The sequence below is a fragment of the Pseudorca crassidens genome, chromosome 20 (assembly GCF_039906515.1).
Source record: "Pseudorca crassidens isolate mPseCra1 chromosome 20, mPseCra1.hap1, whole genome shotgun sequence".
NCBI classification, from domain to species: domain Eukaryota; kingdom Metazoa; phylum Chordata; class Mammalia; order Artiodactyla; family Delphinidae; genus Pseudorca; species Pseudorca crassidens.
This window is the reverse complement of record NC_090315.1, coordinates 21,707,501-21,730,864: the sequence shown is the minus strand read 5'-3', so window position 1 is coordinate 21,730,864 and position 23,364 is coordinate 21,707,501. Positions and strand designations below refer to the sequence as shown.

The 23,364-nt window shown below is 33.9% G+C and overlaps 1 protein-coding gene across 3 annotated transcripts in view; it reads left to right on the top strand.

Annotated features, from left to right (window-relative positions):
• The window catches only part of URI1 (URI1 prefoldin like chaperone), a 66,928-nt gene that overhangs the window by 28,641 nt on the left and 14,923 nt on the right, over positions 1-23,364 (top strand). For 2 of the 3 annotated variants that reach the window (XM_067720030.1, XM_067720031.1), the window contains exons 3-4: positions 10,524-10,602; positions 11,658-11,793. In XM_067720030.1, coding sequence (XP_067576131.1) covers positions 10,524-10,602; positions 11,658-11,793 — 215 coding nt within the window. Of the gene's footprint in view, positions 1-5,567; positions 6,001-10,523; positions 10,603-11,657; positions 11,794-23,364 lie in introns of those variants that run through there. The other variant, XM_067720032.1, reaches the window with a different exon arrangement.

The window sequence follows — 23,364 nt, the reverse complement described above, 5'->3', positions numbered from 1 at the left end:
TTGTATAACGTTTTTATAAGTGCTATAGCAGTACCCAAATCTGATGAGCTTGACAGACAGAAATGCAACATTTACTTCAGGGCAGGTTCACATGACTCAGTCTCAATTTCCAGTTTTCCATAGCTCTCCAAACTAAAGCAGCTTAGCATATTTACCTTCACATATCTTAAAGTAGTATAGTACCTTATCTATACATTAAACAATTAAAATAATTTTTTCCACTTAGAATTTGCTTTTTCCTCTGAATTATTTTTAATATGGCTCAGGAAGCAGACTTCTATGTTTGTTTTTAATGAGGGTCTGATATTGCTAGAATCCAAATGGCCAGTGAATTCACGAATTTATTATATTAAAAAACTGAAACCAAGTGTCTCCAATTCCTCTGAAAGCCAGGAAATTGCTATTAGGGAGCATTGTGGAATTCTTGTGATGTTTTTATTATCTTAATTCCACAAACAACGATTGAGTTTCTGCCATATGCCAGTATTATGCTGCTGTTTGGAACTGAAAGACCCTGCCATGGAGAAATTCATAGTTGGGCACTAAACAGGGAAATCACAATAATTTTGTGCTATTTGGTTAGAGATAGGAAGCAAGAACAGAGACTGGAGCTATTTTTAAGGGTGTCTCATGCATTGCTTTTAAAAGCATGTTGCTTTTCACTCTAACCTTTGGCATTAGCATAGTCTAAGATACAATTCATGTACCTAAGTTACCCTTCTTTATGAGTATATACCAATATAATGAGGAGCAAAATAACATGTTTTTTTAAAAAATGTAGTCTTACGCTAGTGATGTTTATGCTCATTTGTGCAATTTTAAAGGATGCTTTAAGGGATGAGTATGAATATTTTACCTTAAAATTTTTCTTAAGAATGTAGGCCACAAAGTAAAAATATTTGTAGAATTGTAGGAGTAAAAATGGTCTGGGGCAATGGAGTCTGACCCCAGAAATCTCTTCCAGAAAATTAATTTAAATTCCAGAACTTTGGTGATCTAAAGACATTTATAGTATTTGTTTAATTAATAACAGATAAAAAGGAAATGTTTGAGCCTAATAGTTGAGAATTGGTGCATCACTTTTAGAGCTAATAGTGGTTTTCAATTTAATGAAGATTTAAGAACATTTTTAGGTACAACTTTTTTTCCTTATATCCTTTTTACTTAGGAAATAAGGCATTATAAAATCCACACACTATTTTCTCATTAAAATGTGGATATAGTTCCTAGTGTTTGATCCACTAGGGGCTGATTATTCTGTTTGTAGACTATTTGTAATTTTTAATCTTTTAAATTCTTCCCTAAAGAACATGGGATTTGGAGCCACAGACCTACATTTGAATCCTATCATTTACTAACTTTGTCACCTTGGGTGAATGACTGAGATTTTTAGTTTTCTTTTTGTAAAGTGATGATGATAACTACTTAACTTGAAGGTAAAGTGTTAGACAATGTCTATAGAACATCCACACTGGCACTCAATAAATATCAATAGTAACTCTGAAATCTTTTTTGAAAAGTTTAACGAATTGTCAGGTGAAGAAAGAAGGAAAAACCAAAAAACCCTCCAAAGCTTTGTAAATATTCCTGAATATTTTGTATTCACGCCGTTATCTTCTTATATCATGATGTAGAGATGGCTTCCTGAGTGGTATTGTTAAAGCTTTATATTAATGTTTTTAAATAACTTTTATTATGAAGAATTTCAAACAAAGGGTGACAGAGTTCTGTACTGAACCCACATGTATCCATCACTCAGATTCAATGATTATCAACTCATGATAGCATCTGAACTGTTTGTTTCCTTTTGAAATAGCCTATCCTACCCTCTACCCCCACCTCCATTTTGACATTACTCTGAAGCATTTCATTTCATCTGGAAATATTTCAGTATATATCCTAAAGACATAGAAGATTGCATATTAGCTGTTTAAATTTTAAATTTGAAATTGGGCAGTATATTTATATAGTTCAAACTTTAAGAAGTACAAAAGGGTATAAATGGTATGTAGTTTCCCTCTTACCCTTGTCTTCCAGTTCTCACTTCTCTTCTTGGTAAACGACTGCTCTTTACCAGTTCCCTGCGAATCTTTTCAGAAATTATTTGCACAAGGGGTGTGTGTATGTATGTGTGTGTGTGTGTGTGTGTATGTACTTATATGTATGTGTATTCATCCACATATTTATATATATTATGCTCCCACTCTGATAAAAATGAAATCACACTGTACACTGTACATTTAATACTCTACTTTGGAGATTGTTTTCAGTCATTAATTAACTCCTATTCTTTATGTTCCCGTGAACTTCATTGTGTGTCAAATGTCTGATTTTTAGAGTTACCAAATATTTTTTGGTACTTATTTTTTTTAAATAAATAATCGCCACGTGACTGAGAGTATGACTTATACAACTCAAAATACATCCTTGCTAAGCTGTTGTATCCATTATTTATTGTTCTTTAATAAAATTACTCCAAAATGTACTGGCTTAAAACAGCAACCATTTACCTATATATGGTTCTTTGGTTGTGCATATTGGACTGAACTTACCTCTGTTGTTTTCTTCTGATCTTGTTTGGGCTCACTCGTGTGGTTTCAGCCTTTTGGTAGCTGGGTTGCCCAAAATGGCCTCGCCCACAGTCTGGTGGCTAGTGCTTGGCTGTTAGCTGGGCCTCACTCTCCATGTGCTCTTTTATCTTGCTTACTTTACATGATGCTATAAGGGCAGCAAGAATGGAAGCTGCAAGGCCACATTCTGTTGGTGAGAGGAACTCATAAAACTAGACCAAATTCAAAAGGTGGGGAAATAGACTCCACATGTTGGTGGGAGGAATGACAAAAAATTTATGGTCATTTTTAATGCACTATAGATGACTTCTGTTGAACATGCCCCACAGAAAAAAGAAGTCTCATTACTTGTGTTGATTTGTGAGAATTAAATGGAATATGGTATCTGATGCCTGGCACATACAAATCATCTGTATGTTAGGCACTGTTTGTAATCATAAATTATATGCATATGAATTGTGTAAAAAAAAAAGTCTTGTTTCCTGCAAATTATCTTGAGAATTTTAAGTAGTAAAGATATCTATGAAATTACCTGAAGCAAACTTAAATGAAAATATAGAAAAAGCTATTTTATATTGCTCAGATGTTTAATTTTAGAAAGAATAGCTTTAAATTTGGATGTAAAATTTCTGAAGCATGTGAATTTTGAGAGGGGGAATTGTAAAGCAAACTTGACATTTTTTATTTTTCAAAGGAAACTGGAAAAAAATAGTATTTTAAGAAAAGTAATTAGTTTCTAGCATAGGTTATAGTCAAAGTATATAGTGAGAAATAACCAAGAGATCATGCCTAAATAGTTAAAAATCACAGGTGAAGATTTGATGATTTTTCTTTCTTTCTTTCTTTCTTTCTTTCTTTCTTTCTTTCTTTCTTTCTTTCTTTCTTTCTTTCTCTCTCTCTCCTTCTTTATTCTTTCTTTCCTTCTTTCTCTTTCTTTCTTTTTTCTGTCTTTCTCTTTCTCCCTTTCTCTCTCTCTCTCACTCTTTCTTTCTCTCCCTCCCCCCACCCCCCCCTTTTCCTTCTTTCAGTTCCTCTTTCTAGTTAGTCAGTACAAATGGGTGACTATCTATATCTACATCTGATGTTTTTGAGGGATACCTTGCCCCACAAAAGCACTGAACAATGCTGTGGTTTTGTAGTGTGTTTCTCATGAATTACCTGAAACAGTGTTTTCTTGACTTGCCTTCATATGCTTATATAAAATTTATTTTTTATGCATACTATATGAAATATTGATCTGCATACCTTTAATACTTTAAAAACATTTATTCATGATGATGAGTTCACTCCTCAATATTAGGTAAGTTTGGCAACCATATTTTTCAGAGTCTTCATTATACTGACCACAAAGTTTTCAGTCACTGTTTTGTACAGGCCCTCTGGGCTTTTTTATTTTTATGTGTCATAAAATCTTCCAATTTTCTGAAGATGTTACATACTTTTGTTGGGATTTCTGTTGTTATTTATGAAAATGTCTTTAGGGGCAAGGGCAAGAGGCAGGAATCATATATAAAAACCCCCTTCTCTGTCATTCTTCAGTTTTTTTTTTCTGGTGTCATGTTTTAGTACATGGGTTGGGATGTTAAGTAAGTTTTGAAATTTTTGTGTATGATGTTTCAAAGCAAATTAAGATGAAAAAAAGATTCAAGTTGAATGTTTTAAGAATGATTTTTTAAGAAACAAAATCTGTATTAAGTTTAAAATTTTTTATTCTGAATATAAAATGAATACATATTTACTGAAAGGTAGAAATAAAAGAATAAAGATAAACTTACTCATAATTCTGAAGAGAAGCTAATTCTCTCCCTCTTGCTTTTTAAGACATTTTGTTTTATTCCCTTCAGCTTCTTAATTCTTGTTTGTGTCACTGTGGTCAAATTGTAAATGCTTAGGGTGTTTTTCTTTTCTTTTTTAAAAGAGTTAATTATTTTTAAACTGTAATTAGAATTTGTTAACTTCTAGGAGTCCCCTCACCTTTGTATCATGTTTTTGGAAAAACCACACTAGTTTAATACTTAACGCATTTCTGAAAATAAAAGGCAAAATGATATGTTATAGGGGAATTTTTTTCCCCCAAAGAGTTTAAGCTACTATAAAAAAAGAAAAAAATCCCTAATGACATCTCATCATTTAGACCATAGTCTTTGAATGTATTTCCAGTGTCTGTATATTTTGGTTCACAGTTTCTCACAGTCAGCTTAAGTCCAGTGAGTATTTTGATATATCTGATTGAGGCTACACCTCAATGCAATTTGGACACCTCATGATTTTTCATCTTTGTCTTAACCGTATTAGTTTTGAAAACTACATTTCTTTGCACTCTGATTTTTTTCGGTTTTCGTTCATTTTTATTTATTTTATAAAATGAGAGCAGCATGCAATAAAACTTTCAAGCACAGAGCACTGAGGATGAAGGGTAAATATTGCAGCAACAATGCTTGACTGAGAGGTGTATCATTCAGTGATAGTCTAGAGTTCATGCTCTTGTTTTGAGATACAAAAGTCTAAATTCTGATGTACTAAAGACAAAAGAAGTTGTGACTGTCAGTGTATGACTAAGGAAAATGTAAGCTGTAAAAAAATTAGGCATGTTTACAATTTAACTTTTTTACTAATTTATTTTGAACTCATGACCAAATTGGTGATAGTTTTCCCATTTTTCTTTTTATTTAAATCAAGCAAGTTATAGATAATTTTGAGGATTTTATGTATTTGGTGCATTCAAAGCCAGGATTGCTATTTTTTTCCTCATGTAAGACCTCTTGAAAGAAACAGTAACCTCAAGGGATCTATTGAAATTTATGCAAAATATAAGGCCTTTTTCTCAGGAAAAGATCTAGAGTTTTTATCAGTTTTTTATAGGTATCAGTGACCATAAAGGGTTATGAACAACAAACAAAAGTTTCCATTTTTTCTAAAGTATAGAAAACAAGAAATTGAAATGATAAAACTTATAAATTATGCTTAGATTTAAGTAGAAACTGGCACAAACATTCAGAGCTTAAGTCAGTTATAAATTATCACATCTAAAGTCATCTTTTCTTAAAAGTCTCCTGATGTGTTACAGAAATATGTATCAGTTGTAGAAAATTTGGAAAATAAAATAAAAATTGCCTATAAACCTGTCACCTAAAGCTAAGACTTGGGCACTTTGAGGGCATTTCTTTCACACTTAGAGTAATGTGTTTTTATATAACTTTTAAACTTTCTTACGTTGAATTCACATCTCATTCTATTCTCAGAGCAAAAGAATACTGATGAAGAAACAGGTACCAATGATAACTGACAAGTGTGAAGTTAAATGTGCATGGTTGTTGGTGGAGGGCACAAATTCCTCTCTCCCACCTTTGCTGTGTAAAGTTTTCTGATAGACTTATAAAATATAAAGAACATGGATTATTTCATCAGCATCTTCTGATATGTTTCCTAGGTATGAGTTGAGAAAAAGGAATATGAGACCATATTGCCTGAATTTTGAATACTATCATTTATCTTGATAGTATTTTATTTTGCCATGACCATTTTTTTAAATGCTGTTGATTTAATACAGATACATTTAAATTGTTAAAAGTGTTCCCCTTCCCATCAGATTGCAGAAGGCACAACAATGTAGATCCGTCTTTCAAGAATGTTTTTATTGCTTAATATAACCTTGATAATTTATGCTGTTTAAGAGGATACTTTAAAAAAATCAGTAATTCCTTTCTTTAGAAACGAGAAGATTTCTCTCTTTACAATGCCTGAATTCAGTATTCCTCTATTTTCTTAATTTTTGAGGTAAAAACCGAGGCATCCATCAAGCCAGTGGATCTTTAACAGAAAAGCATTGCAAAAAAAAAAAAAGACATGCTATATTTGAGTGATGATCCCTGCAGCATATGGCATAAGGCTTGGTTGCAGAGCAGGCACTCAATAAATGGTGAATTGAAGTGAAACAAAGGTTTCTTGGATGCTTAATGGGACATTCTAGAGTGGGTATGATGGACTGAAAATCATTTTTAAAGAAGATTGTATATTTATTCATATATATTCCAAAATCTTTGGGTTTTATAATTTCTTAAATTAAAAACTTAAAAGCATTAACTCTGCCCCACATCAGCCCGAATATTAATACTAATGTAAAGCCCTTTCCCTTTTTTCCCTTTAAGCATCTCTTTGTGTTTTCTGCTTTTTTGTTTAGGATATTAGGTAAAGAGAATGATAGAGAAGATTTTTTTAAAATGGGCTTAATGTCTATTTTCTGCCTATTCCAACTTCATACATTAAAGTGAAAATTAACAAAATTTTATTTCAGTGATTTGTTTTATTTTCCTTTTTTATTATTGAAAGCTGGAAATTGGAGTCTTTAATCACTTGTCTCAAAGAAGGGATGTAGAACTTTTTCTTTTGCTTTACAAAGATTTTCTTTTATCCTTTGCATTTAAGAAGAGGACTAAAAATAAGGAGTTCCTCTCATATTTCTCCCATCTCCTTTTTTAATATTCTATTATGAAAATCTTCAAACATACAGAAAAATTGAAAGAATTAAATAGATGAACCTTGATCACATATCTATCCATACCTCAACGCTTAATCCGTTTTTTTATGATGCATTTGACAGTAAATTGTGGACATCTGCATACTTCACCTATAAGTACTTGAGCATACACATCATTTAACTTACTGTCTCTCATACTTTTTTTTTGCTGTACGTGGGCCTCTGACTGTTGTGGCCTCTCCCGTTGCGGAGCACAGGCTCCGGTCGCGCAGGCTCAGCGGCCATGGCTCACGGGCGCAGCCCCTCTGCGGCACGTGGGATCTTCCCGGACCGGGGCACGAACCCGTGTCCCCTGCATCGGCAGGCAGACTCTCAACCACTGTGCCACCAGGGAAGCCCTCTCATACTTTTTATAACCTTGTGAAAATAAGGTATTTCTCATGAGATCTGTCCTGATCTTCATCATTAAAGTTAAGGCTAGTTTGTAGTTATGTCCTTTTTTTTGCTGCTTCTTTTTAATAACAATAGATGCTTCTCAGGAGGCTTTCATTATATTATAGCACATGATTAGCAAGACTCAAAAGAAGATTATAAAAGTTTCTTATATGCTGTATAGCAGTGCTTTAGTTCTTATTTTCTATAAGGAACATTGCATGAGGATGTCTGATGCAAATTAAATCTTATTTATTGGATAATTCTTTTAAATTAAGAATTGAAGGCTGAACCTAATCTGTAAGGATCAGATATGGTGAAGCCAAACAAAGAGGTCTATATAGAATAAGTAGGCTTGAGAGGTTTATCGTAACTATATCTGGGTTTTATTTTCTATTTGAAAAAAAATTATTTTAAGCAGTCCCTTCTTTGACTACATATTTTACAGTCTCTAAAAATTTAGTTATATATTTCTCAGTGGTAAAATAGAAAAACATCTATTCAATTTTGGTACAAATAAAGATAGGTACAACCTTCCATAGCACATTAGTTCTTAGAATCATTTTTGTGTTTTCTGTTTTATAGGCTTTGTGATCTTTAATGGGATTATTTAAGCCCTGAGTATGAGAGGGACTATTTGGAGATAACTGTTTGACCAGGCACTTGATGCTGGATATTTCCACTAGTGGGAATTTCTCCCAAAGACACTGCTTGACTCCTACTTGCCTCCCTTCAAAAAGGATTTCTGCATGAGCTGCTTTTTAAATTATCTTCTCCTTTCTTTTTGTATTTTTAGAAAACAATTCAAAATTTAGAAATAGCAACTCCAGTCTTAAACTGTTCTCCAATATGTCCACATTTTTGTTCTAGAGAGAATTATTGATAAGTTTAAAACTGAATATACGTGCTTTGGAAGAATACTGATATTGATCTCTTGTAGCACCTTGATTGAACCTACTGTTCTTTTAATATATAAAAGAGATGTTTTGTTAGAAGTCCCCCTCCTTTCAGGTGTATTTACCGGAATAGTATATATTGAATGCTAACTTGAATACTAGCTGTTTAACAATTGTAGGAACATTTAGACATCTAAGCATTTGTAAAATTACTTATCTAAAACTGCTAGTGTTTGTAGATTTAATATTGAGTTCACTGTGTGCAGGTATTGTGTCACATCAGATCTTTATGGACAGTATCCCATTTATTACTTGCGCCAATCCTGTTTCCAAAAGCTTCCTGAATTTTTACATTTAGCTATACTTTTAGCAGTAAGTTGTGCTATTTGTGTCAAATTGAATGAATTTGACAAAGTAGAATTATTTTAGTGGGTAATATAGTCTTTCTTTAAAATTTTAGAATTGGTGTTTTTTTGATACTTCATGGAAAAAGGGTCATTGGATGCTCAATGTAGGTGTTCAGTGCTGGGCAGGGTGTTAGACCGTTTATATTTAGTCCTCTTTGAATCTGTGCGATAGTTAGGCATTATTCCAATTTTACCATTGAAGATACTAAGACTAGGGTTAATTTGTTTATGTTAAGTGATGAATCTGGGATTGACCCTCTGGTCTGACTTCAAAGCCATGTTCTTTCTGGTATATAGCCCTGTTCATGAAGTTTCCTAACATTTTATTCATATAAAAATGTATCCAGAAGGATCATTTTTGCCTTAAACACATTTTATGTTTATTTATAAAAAAGGATTCGAGAAGAAATTCTTTAAAAAGCACTAGAACATTAGAAAATGAAAAGCCTTGCTTGAAAGAATACAGGTCAGAAGACCATGTTAAGGTCATTGCTTATTGCTTACCTCTTCTTGATAGAGTAGATCTAATTTCTCTTAAATGTGTGGTTTTTTCCATTTTCCTTCTGTTTTCTCTTTTGTAAGAGGAAAATGTTGATAAGTGACATTTACTGCAGGAATATTTTAGGATGAATGACAATGTATATGTGAAATTCCTTGATATTTTTAAGACTAAATGGGATGATTTTTATTATGTTACTGTTGCTTTAGGGGAGCGAAGGAGAAAACTGAAACCAATTCCATGGTTTTTATAAAGCAGCCATTTTTATTATCTGGAGAGTGATTATGCTGCAATTTATTCTAATTTTAATTCGACAATATCTACATGTTCTTTTAAATTACTTGCTGAAATGATGAGTTTTTTGTTTTTGTTATTTTTAAAAATTGAGACCACCACCCGTCTGCTTTAAGAAAATTTCAGTGCTCTGGTTTTGCTTGCAGCCTGCAGCCTAGCAGGCAACCCTGAGGAAACCTCATATCCAGAGAAGGTTTGAAAAGAGGTATCTCATTGTAGGGCTATTCAGTTCCAGCAGGTGTGAGAACTGAGTAGGGTTCACAGTGTGGAAACATATGACCATTTCTGCTCTTACAGAATTACATCCTTTAGTGGTTTGAAATTACTTTATTTAGGTAGTTCTGTTTAGATAAAACATGGAACAGACACCAAGGCCCAATCGAAATGCTTTTTATATTACCTCTACCTAATTTCTTTTAGCCCCTGATTGATTGTCTCTCACCTTAATAAAATTAGTATGAGTAACTGAAGGGTTGATGACTCTACCACATTTTTCAACCTAAAGTTTTCCGAGGAGAACTGAAGCATCTGATCATATTTTGTGTTCGTGATTTCTATTCCAAAAACAGTGTTTATTCACTCAAAAGCTTTTATCAACTCTTCTTCCTTCATCTTGAGCCCGTGTCCCTCCAAACTCACTGTCTCCCTTAATTTCCAAATCTTGTTTAATTCAGATGATCCTCTACCTTAGGAAACACTAATTTTCAAGATGTGTGTGTCCTACATCTAAAAGCTAATGTCCCTGAGAGTCTTAATTCTTTGATAAATGTATGGTGGAATAATGCTGTTGCTAAATTTTGTAAAAACACGATTTTAAAATTAAAAAATACTTTAATCTTTAAATTGCTAAAATTAGGTGTTTGATTAGCTTGTCTTATGATACATAGGCTACTTGAGGAATTGTTAATTTGTGTATTAATTTAGTATTTGGTATTTTTTTGTCAACAGGAAGAAAGTAGATAATGACTATAATGCCCTTGAAGAAAGACTCAGTACCTTGCCTGATAAGTTGTCTTATAATATCATGGTATGTTTGGTGTATTTCTTTTAAAGTAATATGTTGTTTTTGTAAAGATATTAACTGTGTAGAGTAAAAAGATGTTTCTTTGCTTTGTGTGTTGATTCACAAATTGCCTTCCTGATGGCCTCGATCAGAGGTAGCTACCATAGCAAGGAAGGTTTGTTTTTATTTTACTTTATAATAATACACTAATTGTAGTAATAGTTGGTATGTACTTTGCCTTTTTTCAGATTTATATTAAATTATCATGTTATGATGGCATAAATGTTAGCATAAAATTTGACATATTTGGTATGCAAATTTACTATGTTAGAAAACTAATTGCAACAGAAATATGGCATGTAGTCATTTCCTGTTAGCCAGAGCAGGAATAGACCATAATGTTGTGTAATTCACAGAATTAAACCCTAGAACATTGATTTTATATAAAAAGGTGCTGCTGATTTTTGTTTTGCATGATGTTTCATATCAACATAGCAGTCTGTTCGTGAGCCCTGAATTAGATTCTTTCATTGCATAAATATTCTTTTTCATAAAGACTGTGTTCTTAATTAAATTAGCCCAAATATTTTGAAAATATATTGTTCTTTATTATACCAGCTCAAATATTTCATAAATTTTGTAAACCCTTTAAAGCTGTGTATATGTTAATTCCTGTTTCGCTCAAAAAAGAGACTGTTTTCTCAGAAATAATTTTCAGTTTTTAAAAATCAAAGTTATTCTTTATTAACTTAACATTTTATTTCTAGTTTGCTTTCATTTAGATTTATGAATGAGCAAAAAATATAAACATTCGGAAGCAACACTAATTTCTCTGAAAGCTATATGTAAATATGCTCTTTTCTTGTTTTAATGTTGATTTATTAACCTAAAACAACTTTCTATAGGTTTTCCCAGTGAAATTTTAATATAATGTTAAATTTCCATGAAATTGACATTTTATTTTTCCTAGTGTAGAGATAAAAAGGACCTTCACACAGTGCTTTTACTGCTGCTTTATAAAATGTAGTTTTTAGTGTTTTTAATTTTTTGACCCCCCCCCCCTTTTTTTTAAACAATAGGTACCATTTGGCCCCTTTGCCTTCATGCCAGGAAAACTTGTCCATACTAATGAAGTCACTGTTTTACTTGGGGACAATTGGTTTGCAAAATGTTCAGCAAAGCAGGCTGTGGGCTTAGTTGAGCACCGGAAAGAACGTATGTACCAATTATAAATGATGTTTCTTTGCTGGATGTGTATTGGTTCACAAAGTGCCACGCTGATGGACTGTTTGCTATTAAAAGTACCTTCCATTGATTTATTAGATAAATATAACAAATATCCAGGCTATTTGTGATTCTTTCGAATTGGAGGTAGTTTGAGCAGATCCAGCGTTTGAGAATGTGGTCTGGAGAATGGAACATCTGGTTGGAAATGTCACCCACATTAGTATGTTTTCGGAAATTACCAAGTGTAAAAGTTATCACATATGCTTTTGTAGGTAGAAGTTGGATAGGTATAAGAATTGGGGTCATTTGATATTTTATAATTGGTTTGTTTTAGATGCTTTTCATAGACTTACTTCTGCTTTTTAATACTTTAGCACAGAGAAGGAATTTACTTCCTTCTCCTTCTCCTTATTGAACTAAGATAAATACCTATTTGCAAAAGTAGAAACAGTTCTTACCATGCGTTTTGGTTTGGAAGAGGTTACATTTCCATTTTACAGAAGAAAAGGCCAGGTGGGGAGAGATGCTACCTAAAATGTCACCCTTAAACTTAAGTGGTTTGAGGTTTCTGCCTCATTTTATTGAGGTAGTTCTGGTTTTCTTTATCTGTGATATTGTTTATTGATTTATACATATACACACACACACGTTGTGTAGTTGGATGGGTTGGCTTGGGTGCTAGCTTAGTTGCATTTTAAAATTAGGTTTATTTAATATCTAATCTATGTTCTTATTTCTGTAATAGCATACTTAAATTGATAGTATAATATCACCCCTACCTGATTTTTAGCCTTCTAGTTAAATATGCATCTGAAAATAAATTTTTGAGGCTCCTTCTGTATAAATGAGGTCATGTAGATAGAAAGCAGCTGAGTTTTCTAAAGCTGAAATTATTTCACTTATACATGAGTGGGTACTAGTTGGAGAACTCATTTACTCAGTGAAAATTCTGGAATCTATATTTGGAGACTAATTGCAAATCAGCTCCTATAAGTTTATAATTGATATATATTTTGATCTTTTGTGCCACTAATCAGAATCTTATTGTTTGGCTTGTGTATAATTTCTGGCGATGATAATTCTTTTGGCATTACTACATTAAAGTAAGTCATGTATATTAGAGCAAAGAGAATGGGCATAATTCTTTAAAGGCCTTTCTTAATGGTGAAGGCTTTCTTTATCTACTGGGGTAACTCTGCTGATATGAAATCAGTTCATTGTCTTTTGAAGTTTGTTCACTTTGATTTTCATATGGATATTTCAGCAAAGAAATCTTTAGAATCAATTTGACTTATATTAATGGAAGAATACTTTTAATAGAATAGAACAGAACTCTAGAATAGCAAAATATTTTTTGGTAAATCACTTTCCAGTGTTAAATACGGTTTTAGGAAGTGACCAAAATGATGACTTTTGGGGTCAATATTTATCTAAAATAATTTTCAGAATGCATAAATAATAAATCATGTTTGAGAATCTGTTTTGGTAAATGAATTCTAAAAAGTTATCACACAGTTTTATAATAATTTATAATAACTGAAGAAATTGTTCAGGCATATTATTGTACTTAACATTTATTAAGAAAAGATACTTTATTTTTCTTAAGGCAGGAGAAATAAAGCAGGTTAAACGTACCTACCTCAGTGTCAACAGAGTTATTGGGGAAGGTTGAAGGGAGGTCATTGCATGTTTAAAAAGTAATCAAAATACAGGACAAAATGGATTTAACACAACAATAAAAGGATTCAGAGGTGTGACTCAGAGGAAGATCATTTGTAAGAGGAAGATGGCAAGCTCAGTGTCCTACCCTTTTGCTCACATCTGGCATTTGGCCATTTAACATGAATATGACCAGCTTTTTAAAGTTTTTTATTTTTTAAAATTACCAGAGCAAAGTTGACTTTTTATTTGGTATACAGTTCTGTGAGTTACAACACTTGTAAAGATTTGTTTCACCAGCACCACAATCAGGAAACAGAATAGGATACAGGATATACCTTAGTTAGGACATGGGACCACACCAAAAACTCTCTCAATGTTTCCCTTTTGTGGTCACACCCTACCTCTACCCCTAAGACCTGACAACCACTGATCTGTCACCTTTTCTAGAATGTCATATAAGTGGAAACATGCACTAGGTAACCTTCTGAGACTTCTTTCACTCACCATAATGCCTCATTTAGGTTGTTCTGTGTAGGAAAAGTTCATTCCTTTTTATTGCCGAGTAGTGTTCCATTATATGCATGTACCACAGGTTTTCTGTTTATCTATTGAAGGACATTTGGGTTTGCTTCCAGTGTTTTGGCATTTACAAACAGAGTTGCTATAAACCTTTTTGTACAGGTTTTTATGTGACCATAAATTTTCTTTGCTGTTGCAAAATACCTGTTGTTTTCTTTTAGTGTCTTCGCCTGGCTGGCCTCACAGAAAGTATTCCTTCCTTTTCACTATTTTGAAAGAGTTTAAGAATTGGTGTTAATTCTTCTTTGTTTGGTAGAATTCATCTGTGAAGCCATCTGTTCTGGGCTTTTTTTTTTTTGGCTGTGTTGGGTCTTCGTTGTGGGCTCTTCATTGTGGCATGTGGGCTTCTCTAGTTGTATTGCTCAGGCTCTAGAGTATGGGGGCTCAGTAGTTGCGGCACATGGGCTTAGTTGCGGTATGTGGGATCTTAGTTCCCCGACCAGGGATTGAACCCGGGCCCCCTGCATTGGGAGCATGGAGTCTTAACCACTGGATCACTGGGGAAGTCTCTGTTCTGGGCTTTTCATTGTTGGGAGGTTTTTGATTATTGATTCAATCTCCTTACTTGTTCTAGGTCTACTCAGATTTTGTGTTTCTTCTCATTTCAGTTTTAGTAGTCCGTATGTTTCTAGGAATTTGTGTATCTAGGTTATTCAGTTTGTTGGAATTCAACTGTTTGCGGTATTCCTTTATAATCCTGTTTCTGTAAAATAAGTAGTGTTGTCTCACTTTTCTTTTTGTTTTTTTTTAATTTAGCTTTTTATTTAAGATTCTGCTTTTTATTCTTCCTCCTGCAGGTTTACAGCATATTTCATTTCAGGTTCTATATGTGATTATAAAGTCATCTCTACTTTTATTTCCGGTTTTAGTGACTTTAGTCTCTCTTTTTCTTAGTCAGTCTAGGTAAAGACTTGTCAGTTTTGTTTGTCTTCTCAAAGAACCAGCTTTTATTTTTGATTTTCCCCTGTTGTTTTTCCATTCTATATTTTGTTTATTTCTACTCTAATCTTTGTTATTCCTTCCTTCTGCTTGCTTTGGATATAGTTTATTATTCTTTTTCAAGTTTCTTAAAGCATACAGTTAGGTTATGATTTGAGATCTTTTTTTTAATGTAGTTGTTTACAGGTATAAATCTCTCTCAGCATTGCTTTCTCTGTGTCCTATAAATTTTAGTGTATTGTGTTTTCATTTTTGTTGATCTCAAGGTATTTTCTAATTTGCTTTGTGATTTCTACTTTGACCCATTGCTTAATTCAGTGTTTTGTTAAATTTCCATGTGTTTGTGAATTTTTCAGTTTGCCTTCTGTTGTTGGTTTCTGATTTCATTCCATTTTGATTGGAAAAAATACTTTGTGTGGTTTCAATCTTGTGAAAATTTTTAAAGACTTGTTTTTTGACCTATCACACGGTCTTTCTTGGAGAATGTTCCATGTTTCCGTTAGAAGAATATGTATTCTGCTCCTATTGGGTGGAATGTTCTGTATGTATCTGTTAGGTCTAGTTGTTCTGTAGTGCTGTCAAAGTCCTCTTTCCTTAATCATTCTCCTTTCTGGTTCTTCTGTCCTTTATTGTAAGTGGGATATTGACATCTCCAATTCTTACTGCAGAACTGCTTGAATTGTGTCAATTTTTGCTTCATATATTTGAGGCTCTGTTGTTAGGTGTGTGTATTTTTGTAATTTTATTCTTTATTTTAAATTTTTATTGAAGTATAGATGATTTACAGTGTTGTCTTAATTTTTGTTGTACAGCAGTGTGATTCAGTTATACATGTATATTCTTTTTCATATTCTTTTCCATAATGGTTTATCACAGGATATTGAATATAGGTCCCTGTGTTATACTGTAGGACCTTGTTGTTTATCCATCCTATGTATAATATTGGGTTGGCCAAAAAGTTCGTTTGGGTTTTTCTGTAACATCTTATGGGAAAACCCAAATGAACTTTTTGGCCAACTCAGTAGTTTGCATCTGCAATCCCAAATTCCCAATCCTTCCCTCCCCCACTCCCCCTCCGCCTTGACAACCACAAGTTTGTTCTCTATATCTGTGATTCTGTTTTCTACCTATGTCCATGTATGTCGTATTTTAGATTCCACATGTAAGTGATATCATATGGCATTTGTTGTTCTCTTTCTGACTGACTTCGCTTAGTATGATAATCTCTTGCTCCATCTGTGTTGCTACAAATGGCATTATTTCATTCTTCTTTTATGGCTGAGTAATATTCCATTGTATGTATATACCACATCTTTATCCATTCATCTGTCAGTGGACATTTAGATTGTTTCCACGTCTTGGCTATTGTAAATAGTGATGCTGTGAATATAGAGGTGCATGTATCTTTTCAAATTTTAGTTTTGTCTGGATATATATGTCCAGGAGTGGGATTGCTGGATCATATAGCAACTCTGTTTTTAGTTTTTTGAGGAACCTCCATAATGTTTTTTCCGTAGTGGCTGCACCAATTTACATTCCCACCAACAGTGTGGGAGGGTTCCTTTTTCTCCACACCCCCTTCAGCGTTGTTGTTTGTAGACTTTTTGATGTTGGCCATTCTGACCAGCGTGAGGTGGTACGTCATTGTCGTTTTGATTTGCATTTCTCTAATAACTGGCGACGATGAGCATCTTTTCATGTGCCTATTGGCTATCTGTATCTCTTCTTTGGAGACCTAAGTAGGTCTTCAGCCCATTTTTTGATTGGGTTGTTTGTTTTTTTGTTATTGAGTCATATGAGCTGGTTATATATTTTGGAAATTAAGCTCTTGTCAGTTGCATCACTTACAAATGTTTTCTCCCAGTGCGTAGGTTGTCTTTTTGTTTTGTTTATGGTTTCCTTTGCTGTGCAAAAGCTTCTAAGATTAGGTTCCATTTGTTTATTTTTGCTTTTATTTCTGTTGCCTTGGGAGACTGACCTAAGAAAACATTGTTACGATTTATGTCAGGGAATGTTTGCCTATGTTCTCTTCTAGGAGTTTGGTGGTGTCATGTCTTGTATTTAAGTCTTTAAGCCATTTTGAGTCTAGTTTTGTGTATGGTGTGAGGGTGTGTTCTAACTTTATTGATTTGCACGCGGCTGTCTAACTTTCCCAGCACCACTTGCTGAAGAGACTGTCTTTTCCCCACTGTATATTCTTGCCTCTTTTGTCAAAGATTGACCATATGTCTGTGGGTTTATTTCTCGGCTATTTTGTCCATTGAACCATATGTCTTTTTTTGTGCCAGTACCACGCTGTTTTGATTATTGTAGCTTTGCAGTATTTTGTTTTTGTTTTTTTTTTTTGTAGTACACGGGCCTCTCACTGTTGTGGCCTCTCCCGTTGCGGAGCACAGGCTCCGGACGTGCAGGCTCAGAGGCCATGGCTCACTGGCCCAGCCGCTCCGCGGCATGTGGGATCTTCCCGGACCGGGGCACGAACCCGTGGCCCCTGCATCGGCAGGTGGACTCTCAACCACTGTGCCACCAGGGAAGCCCAGCTTTGCAGTATTGTTTGAATTCTGGAAGGGTTATGCCTCCTGCTTTGTTCTTTTTCCTCAGGATTGCTTTGGCAATTCTGCGTCTTTTATGATTCCATATAAAATTTAGGATTATTTGTTCTAGTTCTGTGAAAAGTATCATGGGTAGTTTGATGGGGATTGCATTAAATCTTGCTTTGGGTAGCATGGCCATTTTAACAATATTAATTCTTCCAATCCAAGAGCATGGGTTATCTTTCCATTTCTTTGGGGTTATCTTTTCATTTTTTTGGAACCGTCTTCAGCTTCCTTTATTAATGTTTTGTAGTTCTCAGCATACAAGGCTTTTACCTCCTTGGTGAGGTTTATTTCTCAGTATATAATTGTATTCTTGATAGATTGAACCTTTTATCAATATAAAATACCCCTTGTCTGTTGTAACCTTTTTTGACTTATTTTGTCTCATATTAGTGTAGCCACTCCAGTTCTTTCTTGTTACTCTTTGCATGGAATATCTTTTCCATACTTTTGCTTTCAACCTATGTGTGTCCTGAGAAGTAAAGTGAATCTCTTTTTGACAGCATATAGTTGGATCTTGTTTTTTTTTTTTTCCCCCCAATCCATTCTCCTAATCTGTGCCTTCCTACTCCATGGTACTTTAATACATTTACATTTATAGTAACTATTTATAGGGCATTGCCATTTTATTATATTTTGGTATGTCTTATAGCTTTTGTACCTCATTTCCTTCATTCTGCCTTCTTTTGCGTTTAGTTGATTTTTTTGTAGTGAAGTGTTTTGATTCCCTTCTCATTATCTTTATTGATAGTTTATAGGTATTTTGATTGTGGTTACCATGGAGATTACTTACAACATCCTAAGGTTATAGCAATGTATTTTGAACTGATTCCAGCTTAACTTCAATCACTTAGAAAAAAAGCTGTTTTTGTATAGCTCTGTTCCCCCCTTTATATTATTGATGTAACAGATTATATCTTTATATTGTATACCGATTAACATAGATTTGTAATGATTTTTTTATGCGTTTCTCTTTTACATCCTGTAGCAAATAAAAAGTGGAGTTACAGACCATAATGACAGTAATACTATTTTAAATTTTTGCCCACGTTTACCTTACCAGAGATCTTTACATGTTCATATGGATTCTAGTTATTGTCTAGTGGCTTTTCATTTCAACCTAAAGAATTCCCTTTAGTTTTTCTTGTAGGGCAGGTGTAATGATAAGGAACTCCTTTAACTTCTGTTTACCTGGAAATGTCTTAATTTATCCATCACGTCTGAAGGGCAGTTTTTAATCTCTCAGTACTTTAAGTATTTCAGGCCACTGGAGTTCTGACTTCCAAGGTTTCCGTTGAGATCTCTGCTGATATTCTCATTGAGGATCCCTTATATGTGATGAGTTTTTTTCTTGGTGCTTTGAAGATTCTCTCTTTGTCTTTCAGAAGTTCGATTATATGTCTTGCTGTAGGTCTAATTGGGTTTATTCTACCTGGAATTAGTTGAGCTTTTTGGATTTGTATCAATAGATTCATGTCTGGGCAAATTCAGGAGTTGTTCGGCCATTATTTTTTCAAATAATCTCTTTGCCACCTTCTGTCTCTTCTCCTTTTGCAACTCCCTTAATGCATATATTAATCCACTTGATATGTCCCATAAATCCCTTAGGTTCAGTTCACTTTCCTTCATTTTTTTTCTTTCTGTTCCTTAGACTTGATAATGTCAAATGTCTGTAATCTTCAAGTTCACTGATGTTTTTCTTCTGCTTGCTCAAATATGTTGTTGACCCCTCTAGTGAATTTTTCAATTCAGTTATTATATTTTTCAGCTCCAGAATTTCTGTTTGGGCCCTTTTTATAATTTCTCTTTGTGGGTATTTTCACTTTGTTCATACACTGTTTTTAAAATTTCCTTTAGCTCTTTGAGCATAGGAGAGCAGTTGTTTTAAAGTCCTTTTCTGGTACATCTGATGCCTATGTTTCTTCAGAGACAGTTTCTAGAGATTTATTTTGTTCTTTTGAATGGTCCGTGCTTTCCTGTTTACTGTGTGCTTTTTTGATATTTTGATGAAAGTTGGGCATTTGAAAACACAACCACCTCTCCCAGTCTTTGCAGAGTGGTGAGAAGGACCTTCACTAATAAGCTAGGCATTCTTTAAGCCTTTGTATCAACCCAAAGTGAAAAGTTTTGTCTTTTGTGTATTTTCTGAGCATGTCTTTCCTGGGTCTGTGTATGGATTTTTGATTTCCCTATATACATGGCTGCTTTTGAATATTTTACTTTGCCAAAGATTGTCACCTCAACTTCTCTTTGCAGCCTCAGGATGTATGTTGTATGGCTCAACCTCTAATCTCTTGCCCTAGACATCTGCAGGACTGTAGTCCTCCTGCAGCTTTCAACAGCAGTGCCAGCTAATTTCTTCCCCCTGAGGCCTGGTTTAGGTGAGACAGATACCAGTTTTTCAGACAGCCCCCAGACTGGTTAGAATGTTGCAAATACAGTCTAGTTTGTTCTCTGTGGTTCAAGGCAGGAATCTGGGCTGCCACCTTCTCCAGACCAAAACTGCTCCACACTAGGGAGTGGGTGGGGAAAGGCAAGTAAAAATGCCATGAAATTTCCTGCCATTTTGACTGTGGCTTTTTCTTGTTTGGGTGTTTGCATGGTTGTAGACCTTTGACTGTTTTCCAGAGCCCCTCTAAGATATTTTAGTTAGTTTTTGTGTTTTTGGTGTTTTTCGGTGAGGCAGGGAAAGCTTGAAGCTTCTTAGTCTGTAATTTTGCTCCTTGTTATTTTAAAGGAAGATTTTATTTTCCTTTGAGCATAGGAAACTTCTGAGCAGGTTTGTAGTGAGTAAACGTAGTGAGTGATTAACTGGAGGAAGGAAGGAATGAGAAGATCCTGGGGGTGATGAGATTCAAAGCATAGATAGAAAATGTAGCTTTGGAAAATATCGATGAAGAGAAAGAAGCAAGATTAGGTGAAGAATATTTGGGTTGAAGACGTTAGACTAAAATCTTCATAGTAATAAAGTCACGTTTATTTGTTCAGAAGTAGGAGAGGTTAGGATCTTGAAGTGCATGTGGACTATGTATTATGGGAAATGTGATATGGCCATCAACAAACTTTTATGATTCATCTTATGAGGCAAGATGTGTATTCTTTAGTATCTTCAGTGAGGCATATCTTAAATACATTAGTATTTTGTTGCAGAGTATATGATTTTTGGTTTTATATTCAGAATAAACATAAATAGCTTTAAAACATCATATACCTTAAAACATATAATAAAAAAGTAGTATCCTCTGTTCCTCTCTGCTCCCAGTTCCCATTCTCTAGAGGTATTTCTTTTAGTCTTTAGGCTAATCTTTTGCTTTGCTCTTTTTATGCATATTTCCCAAGTACTTTGCGTATTCTGTTTTCTTGATTTTTTTCCCCAATTTTATGTAGTATCTACTAGTTGCCTGCGTATAATTAAAGGGGAACATTTAGCTCATGTTCTTCTCCCTGTTCTTCAATCATTTTAATATTTTTTATTACAATTTTTGTTTAATCAGTGTTCATTCTTAGATATAATTCCATTTCCATTCTTGAACAGCCTTTCATTTGAAGTTTACTGCTTTTTTTTTGTTTGTTGCATAATGTTATGTATCTATCACTAATTCAACCAAACACTTTCATTTTATTCTTAGAGACTTCTTTACTGGAGTCCTTCATATTTGCTCCCATCTTGAATTTCAAAGAATGGCTATCTTCCTGGTGTCCTCCTTTATCACTGTACCATATCTTTGCCTCTTAATTTATTCCCATTTCTTGGTTCCTATAGCATCTCCTTTCAAGTTTTAGCTTTTAGTAACTTTCTAGGAAGGTATGTGGGAGATAACATTTTTTGAAATTTTGCAGGTCTGAAAATATTTTTTATACTCCTGCTTTTTGTAACTAGTCTATTTAGAATTTGAAGTTTAAACAATTTTGAAGGTCTTCTGTCTTATGGTTGCTAGTAAAAAACTGATGCCATTTTCTTTCCTTTGTATGTGACTTGTTTTTTCTCCTTAGAAATTTTAGGTTCCTGTCTTACTCCCCATGATCTGAAATGCCACAGTGATATATACCTTGTGTAGAGTTTTAAAAATTCATTTGCTGGGTGTTTGGTGGGACCTTTCAGTATGGAGATTCATGCCCTACAATTTTGGGAAATTTTTAATATTATTTCTTTGAAAATTTTTTTCTCTTGTCCATCTCTTTATCTTTGTTATAATTTTTTACCTGATTTCTTCTATTTTATGTTTGGAATCATGGAATGATTTTTTTTTTTTTCCCTGCACATTTTAATTACAAGGAGGTCTGTTTTTTGTTCATTTATTTGTTTTTCTGTTGTCCTTTGAATGTTTCTTTGGCATAGATACTATTGTTTCGTGGATATAAAAATCTTTTTTTAGGATTTTAGAGTTTTTTCTTTTAGAGTTTTCTTCATGCATTGCCTTTGTTTTTTGTTCCTTTCATATTACTTTTTTTTTCCTCTCTGGCATTTGTAGTGAAGACTTCAAATATTTGGTGATCATTGGCTAACCATTCATACTTAAGAGTTAAGCACTGTTAGGAAACTGTGTGGGCAGAGTTTGTTGACTAATAGCTTTTCCCTAGGGAGTTAAAGTTGCAAGATGATTTTTCTCATTAAGGGATTGACAAAAAAATCAGCAGTTTTGGAGTTAATTAGTATCCTATAAAAGAATTTTCTAATCATCACCTGGTGTTTTGAGAACCAGGCTGGATGTCTCAGGGTTCAGTATGTACACTGGTTTCACCAAGACATTTCCTATTCTCTTCTTGGTTCTTCACCCCTCCCCACAGTCCCTGCAGACCACTCTAGCCTGTAAATCTTTTGCTAAGTCAAGGAGGGAAATTACCTGGCTATGCTTTGGGAGAAGGGGGTTTGGAACCTAATCATTCTGTTCAAACCTTGAATCAGATATTTGTTTTTAGTTCACCCTTTCCTTCAGAAATATTTCCAAGAGAGGAGCCTTCTCCAAGTCCTACAACTGCAGCTTTACAGCTGCTGCAGTTTCAGCTTTTTCTGTTGTGCAAAGTCAGTTACCAGTTGTCCAGTTTCCAAAACTTGGTTGACATCCTTTGTCTGCTATATTCCTTGTCTCCTTTCCCGTTATCTTTGTCTTTATGCCTTCATAATTTTTTTTCTTAGTTGTTATTTTAATAAGGTATGGGGAAAAAGTAAATTAAGTGCATGAATTTAGTCTGTGTTAAAGCAGAAGTACAGACCTTTGAACTGGTTTAAGGAGAGATCCTATACAGAGGTTTGTGAACATTTCCACCAGGGGGCATGTCCTGTTGAAACTGTTGAAACAATACTGAAAAATTCCAACACACAAAAGGAGAGAGATTGGAATGAAGTGGTTACAAAGGATTCAGAAGAAACTTGTCTTTACAGGCCTGATTCTATTCAGTACATATGAGTATATGGCTAGGTAGAAAGATTGCTTTCGTGAATGATGTTTGTAACTTTTGTTAGGCTTTGCAAATAATTTTTATTACATTTTAAACTTTATTCCTTTCAAATATATATAATGCCATAAGCTGTTAACTAAATATTTCTAAATATTTGGTCCTACATAGTGAATAGTATTATCATTTATCTTTAGGTGAAAATGGTTCTGCTGAAGTTAAGAGTTTTTAGATTTTCTTTTCTAGTTTAAACAGTCTTTAGAACTTGCACTGTTAATTTGCTTTCAATCTCTCCTTTTATTGCTTAGTGCAAAGAATTTCAGCTAGTTCTAGACAAATTATTGTAGATTCTGAATTAGTGAAGACTTTAAAATATTAGGTTATG